At 29.9% G+C, this 18,972-nt stretch overlaps 1 protein-coding gene and 1 long non-coding RNA gene across 3 annotated transcripts; both read left to right on the plus strand.

Moving 5' to 3' along the window:
• Positions 1–3,898: 3,898 nt before the first annotated feature.
• LOC115963738 (stearoyl-[acyl-carrier-protein] 9-desaturase, chloroplastic-like) lies at positions 3,899–6,537 on the plus strand. The gene is made up of 3 exons (XM_031082876.1): positions 3,899–4,110; positions 4,662–5,157; positions 5,650–6,537. The coding sequence occupies exons 1-3, from the start codon at positions 3,989–3,991 to the stop codon at positions 6,202–6,204; spliced, it is 1,173 nt and encodes a 390-aa protein (XP_030938736.1). The 5' UTR covers positions 3,899–3,988; the 3' UTR covers positions 6,205–6,537.
• Positions 6,538–12,049: 5,512 nt separating this feature from the next.
• Positions 12,050–15,500, plus strand: LOC115963740. 2 transcript variants are annotated; one of them, XR_004085904.1, is made up of 6 exons: positions 12,050–12,263; positions 12,339–12,365; positions 12,500–12,521; positions 13,834–13,897; positions 14,561–14,615; positions 15,258–15,500. It is a non-coding gene; the product is annotated as an uncharacterized LOC115963740 (long non-coding RNA). The 2 variants fall into 2 exon arrangements; XR_004085903.1 differs by having other exon boundaries at positions 12,050–12,365.
• Positions 15,501–18,972: the final 3,472 nt, after the last annotated feature.

Raw genomic sequence — 18,972 nt, forward strand, 5'->3', positions numbered from 1 at the left:
AAAGATCGAAAAAATAGGGCAAAATTGGTTGAATTTTAAGGAAACTTTTAGGAGAATAACATTAAGTTGAAATTATTTAGTTATGCAAGCTATTTCTAGAATTTGAGTTATCAAACTCGAGTTCCATAAATAATTAGGGTCTTTCTTTTATAGAGCTAATTTTTAACAACCAGCACTCCAAATTATACTCGAAGTCATACAGCCAAGTAATAGTGTCTCTCACCGACACTCATCCAATTTGGCCTTTATAAAATCCAATAGATTTGTGAATAAGTCAACCTGAAAAAGAGAGAAATGAATTGTAAATTTAAAGGAAAAAAGTGATCAATGAGAAAAAATTTTGGGATTTAATTCTTTCAAGAATTAAGATGGAAAGATATAGTGAATTTTTTTTTTTTTTTTTAAATTAGGGATATATATACTCTCTCTTGGCATATGAACATTAGATTTTATTAAATAATTTGTCTGCTATTAATTGAGATTTTAATTTTGTTAGGATTCTTTTGTTTGATTTTAATTTTGTCTCTTCACATGTTTTGGGACACTTAGTGACATTAAATTTTCTCTCTTCATGTTTAATAATAATTGTGGGTTCCAGTTAGTTTAATTGATAAAATCTCTTATCACTGAATAATAAATCTGAAATTTGATCCTCGCCTACACCAAAAATAAATTGACGACTTACTCTTATGATAAAGAATAACCATTAAGAGCAGATGTCATTGGTTTAAAATATCTTTTTTTTTTTTTTTGAAACAGAAGCATATCATTCATTTACTCAACAAAATTAGCATCTTGGTACAAAACTTCTCTAGCTATTGGAGGAACATCTTCCATCCAATACATATCCTCAGTAGTATCCCTAGCAAATTGGGCTAATAAATGAGCAACCCGATTTCCCCCTCTTCTAACACAATCAATCCTTACCCACTACAAATTACAAATCAAATGTTGAATATCTCCAACCACATTCCCTAGCAAGGATTGATCAATCTTCAGTGATGAAATAACTGTCATAGCTCAACTATTATCTCCCTCAATAACTAATTCTGAGAAACCCGCATCCACTGCAAATTCAATCGCTTTCCTACAAGCAAGGAGTTCAGCTTCTGTACTGCAAAATACTTCTAGTCCCTTAGCTGCCATGGCTGCCATAACCTTTCCTTTCTCATTGCGTACAATAGCACCAAAACCAGAACTGTTAAGGCTTGAAAACACTGCTGCATCATTTTTTAAAAAACGTTTAAAAAAAAAAAAAAAAAAAAAAAAAAAGAGGAAAACTTATGTGTTCTGGATAAAATACGGTCCTTAATATTCTCTCTTCACATCTTAATAGACAATAACAATGCATTTAATAGGCCAGGGCGTCCCTTCGGGTACATCCAATAAAATTGGAATAGGCCAGGGACTTATAAATTTTTAGTCAGTGAAGCAACCTTAATTAAAATATTGTAATAAATAAGTATAATATATTATATTAGTTAAAAGAGGGCCTTCTTTGACATGACCACCCTGACGGGCTGACTTATAAAAATTTTTATGATTTTTTCATCTTTAAAATAATTTGTAATCATCCTAAATTTTTTTAGGTTCAATATAATTACACTTTTGACAAAGTTTGACAACAAACTTGATTATAGATTAAAATTATAATTCTACTCAATATTTTTTTATTAAATGTAAATTTTGACAACTTCATTTATCAATCAAATGTTTAAATTTCAAGTTTTTGTAATATAAAATTATTCATAAAAAATAAATTTATGAATCAAATAGTAAATAACATTTGATTGGCATGAAAATTGACAAGTGTGTTAAGAATATAAAAAATATGAAATTCAACATTTAGATTTTCAAAACATGTAGTCATGTTAATTTGTATAATGAGAGATGTAGTCTTTAGGCTACTACTAAGTTTATAACCAAATTTTGATCCCCTTAACAATATATTAGGCCCTTGACAAAATGTTTTAAAAAAAAAAGCCCAAGTAAATTTTTGTTGAACTAAAATTTGAAAATAGATATAGCTTGCAACATTTATAATAAGAATATCATGCAATGATTTCAAAATAATTAAAAAAAAAAAAAAAACTCGTAGAAATTTTTTTTACAACTTTATATATTTGAGTGTTTTATTATTATTATTATTATTATTTTGTTATTGTCAATATATGAGGCCAAAATGGGGATATATTCCTTTCAGCCAAACTTTTTAACAAAATGTCTTCTATCTAAAACTATTTAGGGATATGTCTCTATTTTAAACTCGATTTGGTGAAAATTGTGTTATATGCAAACAAACTTAAAAAAAAAAAAAAAAAAAAAAAAAAAATTACATGTAACTCGAGTTCCATACAAATTTTTTCCAACAACTCAATTTTCACCAAATCGAATTTTTCATTGAAACTCAATTTTCTAAAAATTGAATTTAAAATAGGAACATATCCCTAAATAGTTTCAGACATGAGACATTTTGCTGAAAAGTTTAGTTGAAAAAGGTTAAAACTCAATTGCAGCCCAATATATGAAGTTCTCTTTTTATTATGTTTTGTATAATTTATATTTTTTAATGGTATTCTGAAAAAAGTCTCTAGCAGGCACCATTGTTTGTATATATTGCCCATATTGTTGAGCTGCCCCTGCTTCAAGGAGGCGACGGACTGGTGTATTAGAGAAAAGCGTGATTATAAGTATGGCCATTTTGATAAGTACAGAGTGCTGGCTAGATTGCTAGATTATTATTATTATTATTTTATTATTATTATTTTTTTAACATCGTTGGAAAATACATTCATCACGAGCGCATATACAGGCACAGCTTCATGTAATTAGTGTGGATCCTGCGGAGGTGGATGTTAGTTGGAAAACACTGTTCCATTAATGCTTTTGTCTGAACATACCTAAAATTGTGCCGACTGAAAGGAATGGGTCATAATAAATATCTGGGACTTTCTAAAGAAGGCATGTAATTTATCATTTAATTTATAACTTCATCTTTTATATTTATTTTAAATTATAAAAATTTGAATTTAAATAATTAATTGATAATATGACTATTGATCTTTGATTATCTTTGAGTTTTGTAAGTATGAAAAATATACACAAAGATAGTGTAATATATATATATATATGTATAAGAATTCTAAAAGTAACACCTCTCTATGAGAAATGCTATGTTCATAATATTTTTATCACAAATCTTTTGTGGTAGGTAATTATAGGTAGTTATTGGTAGAACAAAAAAATAATTTTAATGATAGATACAAATTATAACCAATAATAACTAATCATCTATAATTTGTTGTGAAAATATTGTAGACGTAACAGTTCTTTATTTCTATTGGGACGACATCCTTAAAATGCCTAATTTCCACATATACAATGTAGATAGTAGACTAACTAGCACTACACTTATTAATATGGAGGAAAATCTTAGAAGTATTACAAATTTTACTGCATAAAACTTATAAATGTGGGAATCAATGCAATGGTGAGCTTTAATCACCTCCAAAATGAATATTTTTTAATTTTCTTTTTGTGATTATAGAAACATATTAGTTTGTAAGCTCAATATAATAAAATATATAATATCTATAGCACTTCTCATATACATACATCTCTATGTATAAAGTTACATATTTTGTAAGTCATTGATTTCTAATAAATCCGAAGTTAAAAAAACACCAGCGGTCATGTCCTCATTCTTTTAGATATGACTTATGAGTGATGTAATTCCACTAAGTCATTAAACTCCCTTAAAAAAAAATTCTTAAACTCTTTCCATTGCCCGCCACGTCTTCTTCTTCTTCTTGTACCTCTTCCTCTCTCTTTCTCTATCTCTCACTGAATTCTATATATATATATATATATATATATATATATATATATGTATATATATTCCAAATTTCATAACAACTAAGTACTAACAATTCCCTGTTTATCTCATTACTTGGTGTTCTGAAGCTAAAAAAGAGGTTAAAGAGAAGACATGGCTTTAGTACTCAACTCCTTCAACTTTTATTCCCTTCCTTCAATACTTCCTCTCCCACGAATGAGAACTCCGAGATCTCCTAAATTTTCTATGACTTCTACCCTTTTCTCCAACACAAAGTGAGTTTAAACTTCAAACTCTCTCCTCTTTTCACAGGGATAACATTTTTCATAATTAGCATGAAAAGATGGATCAATAACTCATTTGAATTGTTGATTTTCATATCATCGATTATAATATCTTGATTTATTTTATTTTTTTTGCTCTTTAAACTTGGTATATATGCGTGCACACAAAGTCATAATAATATGATGATGATCACTTTTTTATTTTATGATAAAAAAAATATCAATTTTTTTTTGGTTGAGAAACTCAAATAATATCATTTAACTCTTTAGAAATTATAAAAGATATATTGATGTCCATTTTTGCTAAAGAATCGATTGGCAGGTGAAGCTAAGCATAAGCACTTGGGACCAATTGTATAGACTTTTATTATTTATTTATCTTGGTACAATTTTTATATAAAAAAAAATCCATTTTCATAAAGCTAAAAAATAATATATACCAAATTGACATGCATAAACAAGAAATGTTTTTCATATTGAATTTAATTTGACCACGGCGCATCCTAACATAAATTTCTTGTCTCTTTTCTTGTTGGATTTAGAATAGCAGAAAAGTCTTTAGGCCATCCTACTGAATTCAATGTCAACAAATCCTATCCCATGCAACCTAAGAAAGTTGAAATTTTCAAATCTATGGAGGATTGGGCTAAAAACAATGTCCTAACTATCCTAAAACCTGTTGAGGAATGTTGGCAACCACAAGATTTTTTGCCAAATCTTACCTCAGATGGATTTATTGAGGAAGTCCATGAATTAAGGGAGAGAACAAGAGACATTCCAGATGAGTACTTTGTGGTCTTAGTGGGTGATATGATCACTGAAGAAGCCCTTCCAACTTACCAAACTCGAATTAATTCTACTAAAATTTTTCACGATGAAACTGGTGTAGATGACACACCTTGGGCAATTTGGACTAGGGCATGGAGTGCAGAAGAAAACAGGCATGGTGATCTTCTTAATAAGTACCTTTTCCTTTCCGGAAGAGTGGACATGAAACAAATCGAGAAGACAACTCAGTACTTGATTCGGTCAGGAACGGTGAGATATGCAACAATATTGATTCTTGGAAAAGTTTAAGTTATAAAACAATATTTTTTATTTTGTGAAAACAATCATTAATTTTTACTATCGAATCCTATATATTTTCAAGTTGTAGTTTGAAAAATCAGTTTTTACCCTTTGCTGTTCTATTTATCAAATTTGATTATCAATTATTAGATAGGTGCAAAATCAATCAGAACAGTTCCTGGTTTTCAAAATTGCAATAATTTCTTTGACCAAGTTTTAATCTCTAACTCATACAATAATTACAACTCTCTTTAACACTGTCACAAGGAATTTGCATCTCAAACCTAACATAGCTATTGATGAGTTAAGCCTTGCTTTCATGTTACATTTACATAAACCCTTCTTAAGATGTTCCTTATTATACTATTCCCACATGCAAAGCTCTTAAAGTTTATAGTGTCGGATGGAGATCTTTACTCTTAAAATTTATATGGATTAACTTGATGTGCATTTTGCAACTAGGATCTTGGCTTCGGGGATGATCCATACCGTCTAACCATTTACACATCATTCCAAGAACGAGCAACATTTATCTCTCATGCGAACACAGCCAAGCTGGCCGTGCAACATGGGGACGTAAAGCTTGCCCAAATATGTGGCATAATTGCCTCAGATGAGAAGCGTCATGAAACTGCATATACAAAAATAGCTGAAAAGCTTTTTGAGCTTGATCCAAATGAAATGGTAATAGCCTTCGCAGACATGATGAAGAGGAAAATCTCAATGCCAGCCCATTTGATGTATGATGGCCATGACCATAATCTTTTTGATCACTTTGCTATCGTTGCATCAAGGATTGGGATCTACACGGCGAGGGACTATAGAGAAATTGTGGAACTTTTGGTGACTAAATGGAAGGTACAGAAGCTGACTGGACTTACAAGTGAGGGACGAGAAGCTCAGGACTATGTATGTAGGTTGGCTCAAAGGATGAGAAGGCTGGAGGAGAGAGCTATGGCAAAGGCCCAAAAAGCACCCACCATTCCTTTCAGCTGGATTTCTGGTAGAGTGGGGTAGCTAGCTTATTAGATGTCCTATTTTCCTAGTTTCTTCCCACCATTACTCTTTCTTTCTTTCTTTTTTGTAATTTAAATGTTAAAATAATTGGGGAGGAAGGTTTGAAGCTTAGTTCTCTTTATAAGAAGACCAAACAATATCACTTAGCTATAATGTCCAGATCATATGTTAAATGATAAAGGATAAGTTGGTGTTGTTCTTAGCAAGGGAGTCGATTCCGTATCGTACCGGCCGGTACGGTCAGAATATATCGTACTGGCCAGCAATCCGGTACGTTTGACCTCCCTATTTCGTACCGGAAAAAATACTGGACGTACCGGCCAATTTTGGGCATTACTGACTAGTACCGGGCGTACCGGCCGATACAGAAAAAAGTTTTTTTTTTTTTTTTTTTTAAAGTTTTGTAATTTTTGAATTTTTGTTAAGGTAGAATGGTAACTTATTTGCATTAACTTATTAGTATTATTTGTTTTCTTAGTATGCAATGGTAACTTTTAAGCTTTCTATTTTTTGTACTGTGCTTTTTTTTTTTTTCTTTTAATTGATACTAAAGTTTAAAACCATGAATAATTAGTTCTGAATTGAGGAAATGTTTTATGGTAAACTTTTATATTTATTATAATATATATACACACACATATATACATATATATATATATATATATATTTATTTATAAATATAAAAAATAGCGGTAAACCCGAAACTGTACACCGATGTTAACCGGTATCCGAAATATATCGTACCGCTGGTCAAACCAATACAACATCTGATATGGTATTAACTCTCTTGGTTCTTAGCCCTATCTATCGGTAACCAAAGAATTTACTTAAGACAATGCTATTGTTGCATCATGCATGTGACGTCAGACTTGACTTGTTTGGCTCATTTTTCAATAGTATTTATGAGCAATTTATGGGCTAATTTAATATGAATCAAAACACAACCTAGTTTAATAAGCAAAACCCAACTAGCCCTCTCTTTTTCTCTATTGACTGCTCTCTTTATGGGTTAGCTAGTTTAACTTCTTCTCAATAGGAGAGTCATTTTCTGGTACCAAGAAGAGCATTCATAGGTGGTTTACTTTGTACATTTGGCGCACAAGAAGGTTAATCTGCCCAGAACTTAAAACTAAAAGCTATTAACTCTATCCACTCTTCTATTTCACTCACTTTCTTAGATCAAAAAAGAAAAAAGTAGTTTACTTCATAGTTCTTACACTTAGCAAAACAGAAAAATAAAAATAAAAATTGATATGGTTCAGTAAAATAGAAATAAATAAATATAACTTTAAAAAAAATTATCAATGTTTAGTTAAAGAATTGAGATTAACTTTTAATGTTTTAACAAGTTTAAACAAAATTAATGATTTAGTTGAAGTAAATTAAAAACTAATAGTTGAACTAATAAATTAGTGTGGTTTAATAAATTTTTTTCCCCTTTTATGTTTATAAAAGACAGAGTTTCAACTAGAATAATTCTTTAAAGTTATTGAAAATTTTAATAATAGATTTTTATGTAAATCATATTATTTTGAAATTTTTATTTAAAAAACTTGAGGGGGGAAAGAAAGAGAAAGGAAAAGCTCCACACTTTACAATAGTAATTGAACAATATAGTACCGTTAGCTACATGACGAAATCAAGGGGTGTAACCGTGTAAGACTATATTTTGAGCAAATTATATAATAATAATAATATTTGTGTTTTATTGGTTAATGGCAATGCAAGAAGGTATTTGAATTTAACAATATAGCACTAAAGCATGCATAGCATTAGCTTTAAAATGTTGAATTTCAGAGTAAACAAACACCTTTCAAAGTGCCGTAAAAAACAAGTAAACAAATATCTGTTACTAAGATGGTTAAAGCACATACTTGGTACATTTGGTGCCTTAGAAGGTTAATGCATGTGCTAAGAAATATGTAATTAGTACATTCGACTCAAGAAAGTTAATGCATGTACCTTTTTAAGGTGACTAAAACCAACATCTAGACCACTGCACACCCTTGGTGCAGTGGTCACTCCACAAGTATAAATACTTGTGGGGTGTGAGGGGTAAATGCCGAGGTTTAAGTTTTCAGGAGGAAGTTTTACACATATATACACTTAGATTAGGCTAATCCTTTGACAAAACGCACTTTACTTATATTTGAGTAGATTTAGGATGTGTTTAAATATTTCAAGAAACCACGTTTCAAGATCAAGTGTTGAAACTTTCAAGTCTATCCAAGAAAACAAGCTGAAAGTGCAGAGTTACTAAAGCTCGACAGCTAACATGTGTCGAGGTTTAAGAAGCTGTTTCAGCCCTGTGGCTCGACAACTAGCTTGACAGATGCTCGACAATTTCGATCTGTCGAGGTTTACAAAAACAGAATTTCTGATATGTTTTTCTTGGGATCCGTGGATGTATCTTTGGGCCTTCTTTTCTCCTAACCCTAGACATATAAAAGGATTGTTTTAAGGGCCGTCAAATAATTCACAAGTTGCACAAGCATTGAGCAAACTCTGTTCAAGCAAATTGTGACCGGAGACGAAGTTCTTGCCTTAGTTCATCTCTTTCTCTTGAAGAAGTTGCTGTGTATGTGCACCGTAGGGGTTTATAACTAAGCATCTTCTTGATCTTCATCGTGTGGATGAACTAAAAAACTTTGCAGCCAACAACCTTCTTAGTTGGTGATTGAAGTCGCGTACTGAGATCCACACAATTGGTTAGTCATGTACTTGTGAGCCGTGCATCGAAAAGAGGAACTGTCACTACAGAACAAGTCTAATTGAGTATTGGGGTAAAGGTTCAAGTGTAGGTTGGTAAGATACTTGGGATTCTTTTACTTATAACCGTTTGTTGTGATAATAGTAGAGTTTCGGGAGTGGTGACTTGAAAATCACCCGATGAGATTTTTGCCGTTAGGTTTTTCCCATTCGTAAACAAATCATCGTGTTATTTATTTTCTGCTGTATAATTAATTTATTGGTAATTTGTTTGTGCTACCACACCTTTCCATGACAAATTAATTAATTAATAATTTTGCTAATTAATTAATTAATTTCAATCACAAGGGGCCAATCCATTTGTGGCCTATCATGAAGGGGGAAAAAAAATGAAAACAAAAAGTGCACCTCACTAATTGAATAAACCAATAAAACACTATTCATGAGCCTTTGTCTCTTTTTATATAGTTAATAGATATGCCAGCTTACATAAATATTAAAAAGAAAAAAAAAAAAAAAAAAAAAAACCCTTTAGACACTATAGAAATTAATGTTAAAATATTGTGGACTTAGCATTTTTTTTTTATTTGACCTATAAAAAACTGAGATCTCAATAATTGTGAAAATATTGCGATAACAATAAGTGTTATAACATTTTCTCGAAACATTTATTTTTAGTTGTGGTTGGTCACAATCTCATATTTTATTATTTTATTTCGACTTGTAAGAAATTGACACGACAATAATTGTGAAATTTGTTATGTCAATATAACAATATATATATACTAGCTTACATAAATATTTAAAAAAAAAAAAAAAAAAAACTTTAGGCACTGTATCTACTTTGTCAATTGAATAAACCAAAAACACTGCACAATAAGTGTTGTAACATATTCTCAAAACATTTATTTTTAGTTGTGGTTGGTCACAGTCACATATTTTATTATTTAATTTCGACTTGTAAGAAATTAAGACATCAATAATTGTGAAAATATTATGAAATTTGTTGTATTAGTATAACAATATATATACCAGCTTACATAAATATTTAAAAGGAAAAAAAAATTAAAAAAAAAATTAGGCACTGTAACTACAGTGCCAGTTGAATAAAGCAAAAGCACTACACAATAAGTGTTGTAACATTTTCTCAAAACATTTACTTTTAGTTGTTGTTGGTCACAATCTCATATTTTATTATTTTATTTCAACTTATAAGAAATTGACACGTCAATAATTGTAAAAATATTGTAAAATTTGTTGTGTCAGTATAACAATATATATACCAGCTTACATAAATATATATTTTTTTTAAAAAAACACAAACCGATTACTGGGAAAAAAAAAACCTGTAAGCATTGTAGCTACAGTGCTAGTTAACTAAACCAAAAACACTGTAGCTACCATGCATACGCGCATTCGTGATAAAGTAAAAGCACTACACAATAAGTGTTGTAACATTTTCTCAAAAATTTTATTTTTAATTGTGGTTGGTCACAGTCTCTTATTTTATTATTTTATTTCGACTTGTAAGAAATTGACACGTCAATAATTGTGAAATTTTTTGTGTCAGTATAACAATATATATACCATCTTACATAAATATTTAAAAGAAAAAAAAAAACACAAACCGATTATTGAAAAAAAGAAAAAAAGAAAAACCTTAGGCACTGTGGCTATAGTGTTGGTCAATAGTTGTGAAAATATTGTGAAATCTGTTGTGTTAGTATAACAATATATATACCAACTTACATAAATATTTTTTTTAAAAAAATTTAGGGACTGTAGCTCCAATGCCAGTTAACTAAACCAAAAGCATTGTATATAAAGAAGAAAGAAAAGACAAAAATAAAAAAAATAAAAAATAAATAAATAAATAAAAAAACTAAAAGCACAAAACAAACTAAAAAAAAAAAAAAAGGACTCATGAAACCAAAGCACTGTTGCCCCTACAATGCTTGCACAGTGCAAACACTGAGTGCACAGTGCTAAAGCACTGTAGCGGCATAGCTGCTTTTTATATAGTTAATAGATACACCCATCTGTCGATGCCTACAATATGGACAATATATACAAACAATGGTGCCTTCTAGAGACTTTTTTTAGAATACCATTAAAAAATTTAAATTATACAAAATATAATAAAAAGAGAACTTCATATATTGGGTCAAAATTGAGTTTTACCCTTTTCAATCAAACTTTCCAGCAAAATGCCCTCTGTCTGAAACTATTTAGGGATATACCTCTGTTTTAAACTCGATTTGGTGAAGATTGAGTTGTTCGAAAATATTTGCATGGAACTCGAGTTCCATGCAATTTTTTTTTTTTTTTTTTAAAGTTTGATTGCATATTACTCGATTTTCGCCAAATCGAGTTTAAAACAAAAGCATATCCCTGCATAGTTTCAGATATGAGGCATTTTGCTGGAAAGTTTGGCTAAAAGAGATATATCCCCATTTTGGCCTCATATATTGACAATAACAAAATAATAATAATAATAAAACACTCAAATACATAAAGTTGTACAATTTTTTTCAACAAGTTTTTTTTAAAATTATTTTGAAATCATTGCATGATATTCTTATTATAAATGTTGCAAGTTATATTTATTTTAAAATTTTAGTTCAACAAAAATTTTCTTGAGATTTTTTTTTTTAAAAAAAAAAAATTTGTAAGGGGCTAATATATTGTGAAGGGGATCAAAATTTGGTTATAAACTTAGTAGTAGCCTAAAGACTACATCTCTCACTATACAAATTAACATGTCTACATGTTTTGAAAATTTAAATGTTGAATTTCTTATTTTTTATATTCTTAACACACTTGTCAATTTTCATGCCAATCGAATGTTATTTACTATTTGATTCATAAGCTTATTTTTTATGAATAATTTTATACTACAAAAACTTGAAATTTAAACATTTGATTGATGAATAGAGTTGTCAAAATTTACATCTAATAAAAAAAATATTAAGTGGAGTTGTAATCTATATATATATATAAAACCGAAGCTTTTGAAACTCCCACAATTTTCCACGTCAGCATTACTAAATAAATAAATAAATAAACAAAAAATCTAATTTTACTATAAAACCGGAAAAAAAATTCTCTGCCACTTAAAACAAAACCCTATAATACATCTTCTATTACTCTCTCTTCTCACAACGTCTCTTCCTTCCTACCCATTCGACAATTCCTCCTCTGTCTCTTCGTTCTCATCTAAACACAGACCTTCCCCTTTAACCTCTCACTAATTCGTTTCTCTCATAAGTTTCTAATGGTGGATTCAACTCAACCAAACCCTTCGCACAATCTGGGTTTCATCCTTAATACTCTGTTTTAAGTTTCTAATGGTAGATTCAACTCAACCAAACCCTTCGCACAATCTGGGTTTCATCCTTAATACTTTTTTTTTTTTTTTTTTTCAGACCAGATTCTCTCCGCAAACGTTACTGGTAAGTTTTTTTTTTTTTTTTTTTTTTGTTCTATAATTTTGGTTGTTAAATATGATTTAGGTTTTCGTTTCAACCAAACCCTTCGCACAATCTGGGTTTCATCCTTAATACTCTGTTTTTTTTTTTCAAACCAGATTCTCTCCGCAAACGTTACTGGTAAGTTTTTTATTTTGTTCTATAATTTTGGTTGTTAAATATGATTTAGGGTTTCGTTTCAACCAAACCCTTCACACAATCTGGGTTTCATCCTTAATACTTTGTTTTTAAGTTTCTAATGGTGGATTCAACTCAACCAAACCCTTCGCACAATCTGGGTTTCATCCTTAATACTCTGTTTTTTTTTTTTTTTTTTTTTTTTTTTTTTTTTTTTTTTTTTTTTTTTTTTTTTTTTTAATTCTCTCCGCAAACGTTACTGTTTTTTTTTTTTTTTTTTTTTTTTTTTTTTTTTTTTTCTATAATTTTGGTTGTTAAATATGATTTAGGGTTTTGTTTCAACCAAACCCTTCGCACAATCTAGGTTTCATCCTTAATACTCTGTTTGTGTTTGGATTTAATTTGAGTTTCTAGGTTTATATACAAATGCAAGTATATTAATTTAGTTATTGAATAATTAACTTTCTGTTGTAGATTATTGAATTATTTTAGCCTCATGTGGATTTGTGGTTAATTATATATACTTGGTGGCAGTATTCAGTTTTGAAGGTTTTCTGTTTTACTATGATATGGACATTAGCAAAAGATTTTTAAGTTTATTTTGAGAGTGATGTTATGGTTAGCTCAAAAACCCATTTAATGTTTGTACTGCCCTAAATTTATATGTGGGTTATGCATTGTCTCCATTGTGAATGATTAATTTCATTAAGTGTCTTTCTTATATTTGGAGGTTTTTGAAATTAAAAAAAATTAATAGTTTGGAGAGTTGTGAAATAAATATCATTGTTCTTTAAATTTAAGGTAGTTGTGAATTTCCAAGTTCTTCATCATGATAATATTCGACATCATTTTCACTGTCCTCACATATGTGCGGTTCTATTTTTTGGTTCAATTTCAAAGAAATAAAAACTAATTGTTTACACGTGCATGTTTTATGTTTAGTTTAATTATTATTTCATCTCTCAAGTTTACCATTGTTTTTATTACTTCTTTATCTAATTTTTCTGGGTATGTAGAATTTGTACTTTATCAAAGAATCATGCTTTTTTTTTTTTTTTTTTAATAATAAATTTAATAAGAATCTTCTTCAAGAGCAACATCTAGATTTTTGAGGGGTTTTGATTGATTCTTTGTTTGGTTTCAAACCCTAGCTTCTTTTCCAGTGTCCTCCTTCTGCAACCTTGGTTTCGCTGTTTATCTACAACTTTTATTTGTTAGTTATGGTAAGGTTTGTATTTTAAATTTTGGTATAACCATGGAAGCTAAGATTCGTTCCTACTACTGACTTTTATTTTCTGCTTTCTGCCATGCACAGCGAAGGATTGAACCTATAAAGTTTAGAAGTTGTCTACAAATTCCAACAATAGCAAATTGAAAAGGTAGAGCTGTGTTATTTTTTCTTCCATATCTATTTTTGAAGCATATTTTGAGAGACTTTACTGTGATCCAAGCTGATATATTGATTATTGAATCTAATAGGCAAATAGTGGTTTAAACTTCGTGTTTTTGATGAATTTGGGGATACCAATTATATTTTTTTTAATTTGATGATTTGTCTACACAAATCTAATGGACTATTCTGTGCATTGTTATAGATCTTGACTCAATATTGTTCAAAATCCTAAATTCCTTGATGTGTGCTCTAGCAAATTTTCATTTGAAAGTCAGATTACTTTGAAATTTTCATAGGATTTATCAATATGTTCAAATTTCTTATATATGTCCTTTCCCATTTCGCATTTTTTTATTTTTCTTTTTTTTTTGGGTGAATGATCTTAATCTATGTAGCAGATTGCATTACATTGTTATTGACTACAAGTATTTTTTACATGGGCTGCCAATGGACTCTAATTATCACAATTGGGTATTATCTGAGTTTTCTTATAAACACTCTCTTTCTTTTTGTATCATTATGTGCATGTTTGTATTTTTTGTTTTAATAATAATTTTGGTTTGGTTAATAAGAAAGTGTAGGGATAAGTATTGGATTTTTATTTAGTATGTTTGGGATTCAAGCATCTTTATATAGTTGTTTGGGATAGAGTTTAACAGGGATGGTGAAGGCTCAGCGTGCTAGGATAATGCCTTTGAGAAGAGGTGATGGATTCCAAAACCTTATGGTAGGAAACATGTAAATGTTCAATTTTAATGAATAAAAACTCAAGTCATAAATTTTTCATGGTTGTTTGCAGTTGTTCCTCTGAACGATTATTTGATTTGAAGTTTTCTTTCATTCTTTTCTTCTAGGTTTGGTAAGGTCTGGGAAGAGTCGTTCACTTTTCCAAAAAAGGCCTGGGAAGAGTTGTAGACTTTGTTGGATGAAATATGTGGAAACTTTTGGAAATAAGACAAAACTATACTCAAGCTTTATTCATAATTTAATGAATGGATAATTCAAAACAATTACACTTATTTTTTATTTGTTCCTTTTAAATGTTGTTACACACAATATATTTATATATTGATTGCTGCACCATTATTATGTGATAAAAGTATTTCCATGTATCATTTGGCTGCCACATCTATAAAACCCTAAAACTTAATACCACATGCAGAACACGTATAAACTTCAACATCAATGATGTGCTAGCGATGATTAAAGCTTGCAAGGTGTTCCATAATTATTATGAAGTGAGAAAAAACTTGGTAAAATTGTTAATGTCTATTTAGGTTTTGTGCAAACGTGATTTTTACTTGATACCACTTGCTGAAAACTCACTTCAAATTGCTGATGTATAGGATTAAAATAAAGGAGGAGCATACTTGGGTCAAAACTATCTGATGGAATTCCCTCATGATAGCTCTTGCAGTTGCTATTGGCTTGCAAGAATGAATGGGAGGACTGCCTTTGTTATTGCAGTGGTTCATCTTGAATTGGCTTGAGTTTTCACTTTTTATTATAGTTCATGTAAAATTAAAATGTTTTAATGTATAAACTATACTTTCATAAGATTTTCCCGTGCATCGCACGGGTTAGCGACTAGTTTTAATCTATAACCAAGTTCGTTGCCAAATTGTGTCAAAAGTGTAATTATGTTGAGCCTAAAAAAATTTAGGATGGTTACAAATTTTTTTAAGGATGAAAAATCATAAATTTTTTAAATTTATATATAATAATAATTTTTTTTCTAAGCCTGGCCCGTCAGGGTGGTCATGTGAAAGAAGCCCCCCTCTTTTAACTAATATAATATATTATACTTATTTATTACAATATTTTAATTAAGGTTGCTTCACCTACAAAAAATTTATAAGTCCCTGGCCTATTAAATGCATTGTTATTGTCTATTAAGACGTGAAGAGAGAATATTAAGGACCCTATTTTATCCAGAACACATAAGTACTTTTTTAATTAGTATTAAAACTTAAAAAAAAAAAAAAAAAAAAGATATTTGAACTAATGACATTTGCTTCTAATGGTTGCTCTTTATCATCAGAGTAAGACGTCAATTTATTTTTGGTGTAAGCTAGGATCAAATCTCAGATTTATTATTTAATGGTAAGAGATTTTATCAGTTGAGCTAACTAGAACCCATAATATATATATATATATATAAAACCGAAGCCTCTGCTGGCATCACAATTTTCCATGTCAGCACAATATTTAAAAAAATAAAAATAAAAATAAAAATAAAAATATTATAACTCCTCAAAACCCTAGCAACCTTACCCCTCTTTCAAGTTAAGAAATATAAAGCCACGGCTTCTGCAAACTATCTCTCTCCAAACATAAATATCAAATTCAACTCCTTTAATTTCTCTTTATATTTTTGAGGTTTCTACAGAGTTATAGTGAGTTATGTTGATTTTGTTTTTTGTATGTGTGTGTATAGATGGTAATAATACTCCGGTATTCCAAGAGAAGTTTGTGTTTTCGTTAATTGAAGGCCTTAGAGAGATAAGTGTTGCAGTTTGGAACAGCAATACAGAAGACGATTTCAGTGGCAGCGGAAATTAATTACTTTGTCTCATATTTTTGTTTTTTGAATTGATTTTGTGTGCTTTTTAGACCCTTTTGGATCAATTTTGTTAATTGAGTGTTTTTTTTTTTTTTTTTTGGATAGGGTCCAATTGGGGAAAGTTCTTTCAAAGAGTTACAATGACCGCACTTGGTGTTTGTACAATAATAGTGGGGGTAAGTGCTATAAATTACTAACCCTTTTAAGTGTATAATCTGTTTCTAAAATTTAAGTGGATGGAGGGGTTTAAGTTTGCTCAAATTAATAGAATCTTCACATGTTCTTGCAGTGGAAAGGCTTTGATAGTTTTATTGAGTTAATTCAAAGTCTTAATATATTAATAAGTTTGGATTATATAGTAACACAAACAAATTAAATTCGTTGCTACCCGTAGAATACTGTGTAGTTTGGATTATATTGTAACACAATCAAATTAAATTCGTTGCTACCCGTAGAATACTGTGTGAAGAAGTTGTTACAATGCTCAAATTTTAACTTCATTTTTGTTCACCATTGAATACTCATAATTAAATTCGTTGCTACCCGTAGAATACTGTGTAGTTTGGATTATATTGTAACACAATCAAATTAAATTCGTTGCTACCCCTAGAATACTGTTTGAAGAAGTTGTTACAATGCTCAAATTTTAACTTCATTTTTGTTCACCATTGAATACTCATATAATCAATTTCCAATTCAGTGTTCAAGAATTAAACCAAAATTCTAACTGCGCTATCATAAAATATTATTATTAGTATGAATTTTATGGAGTTACAGTGTTCAGGAATTAAACCAAAATTCTTTTAAATTATCTATAATATTTTGTCCTCCGAAAATTTTCTCTCTTTAATTTTAGTATATTGTGTTTCTTAAGCTATAGAGAGATTTTCTTTGTTTCTTATTCTCAATAATAAATCATTTTATTGCAATACCGGTAATTATTTGAGAAATCCAATATGTTCATATCTCTATAGAATAGAGAATAGTAAAAGCCAATTTTATTACAACTACTTAAATTGAGTTGACTTAATTCCGTACAATTACAAAGACTATAGCATGAAAGATAATGGAATTAATTGTTGTAATTTTTATTTTCTTTTCATGTTTTGAATTTTCTCTATATTATTATTACAACTGAGCAAAGATTGAGAAAGTAAAATTACTACTCTAATTTGAAGTTTAATGCGTCCTTCTCAAGTCATGGTCTTTATTTATATATTTGTAGTTTATATTTCTAACCGTTGATGAGAAATTAAGGCTCAGTTGTACAATATGTGTAAATTCTTCAGAAGGCTACTTTAAATAGTAAGTCAATGTATCTCTTATATTTGGGTATTAGTTAGAATTATTTTCAAATGATTATACCAATAAAAGTGAATGTGTATAAATTTTGTTTAACTATCTCGTGCATCGCACGGGTTAGCGACTAGTTATTATTAAAACATGAAGAGAGAAAAATTAATGTCACCTAGTGTCCCAAAACATGTGAAGAGACAAAATTAAAATCAAACAAAAGAATCCTAACAAAATTAAAATCTCAATTAATAGTTGACAAATTGTAGGCTAGCAGACACTACACTTTTAATATGGGAGACTTTATTTTGCAAGGATAGAATAGCCCGTACCACGCTAAAACGCCAAATTTTCACCTATACAGTGCTATATCTTTTTTAAATCTATAACTTCTAATAAATCCAAGAGATAAAAAGTAAACCAGTGGTTATGCCATCATCCTTCTAAATATCATTGATGTAATTCCATAAAGTCATTAATCTTCCTTAAAATATCCAATGGTGAGTTCCAACACACTTGGGTGTGCCTCTACCATAGCCTCAACTAACTCCAGTTCACCATCCTGAACCGCATGGAACAGACCACTCTCTCTTCTGCGTTCTCCACAGCTAAGCTCCTGACCCATTGTGTTGAACTAAAATTTTAAAATAGATATAACTTACAACATTTATAATAAGAATATCATGCAATGATTTCAAAATAATTTTAAAAAAATTGTACAACTTTATGTATTTTAGTGTTTTATTATTGTAAGGACACATTTTTTAGCCCAAGTTCAAAGTATATGGGATATTGACCCAGTGAGCCTAGTACAATAAATTTGTAGAGAGTGGGTTAAAGAATTAGGCTTTAGTAAATTGGACAACGGCCAATATGGAATCAGGTGACAATCAAGCCCAAATAAGAGTTAGTGATCTGAATGAACTTACTATCCGAGGAGGTATTTTCATATAGATCAACAACGGTTGAGTACAAGTACAATTTTGATTGCTACAATATTTTTTCTTTCTTTTTCCGATCCCCTCCTCATGGAGGGTCTCTTCCATTATATATCTCCCCTTGGACCATCTTGATCCTACACTTATTGATCATTTGAGCCCTTACTTGAGTGTCTGTCCCATTAGATACCTTCTTTGGCTTTTTGTTAGTTATGGTAGCTAAAGTAGCACTGTTCAGGGGGTCTTCTCAACATAAATGCAGCTAGA

This window comes from Quercus lobata, chromosome 10, assembly GCF_001633185.2.
Source record: "Quercus lobata isolate SW786 chromosome 10, ValleyOak3.0 Primary Assembly, whole genome shotgun sequence".
Classification (NCBI taxonomy): domain Eukaryota; kingdom Viridiplantae; phylum Streptophyta; class Magnoliopsida; order Fagales; family Fagaceae; genus Quercus; species Quercus lobata.

Bases quoted from the DNA above. Each gene is read 5' to 3' on its own strand.
- LOC115963738 (XM_031082876.1), top strand. From the start codon at position 3,989: ATGGCTTTAGTACTCAACTCCTTCAACTTTTATTCCCTTCCTTCAATA. The intron at 4,111-4,661 runs GTGAGTTTAAAC...TGTTGGATTTAG, and splicing joins ACCCTTTTCTCCAACACAAA to AATAGCAGAAAAGTCTTTAG. The intron at 5,158-5,649 runs GTGAGATATGCA...TTTTGCAACTAG, and splicing joins ACTTGATTCGGTCAGGAACG to GATCTTGGCTTCGGGGATGA.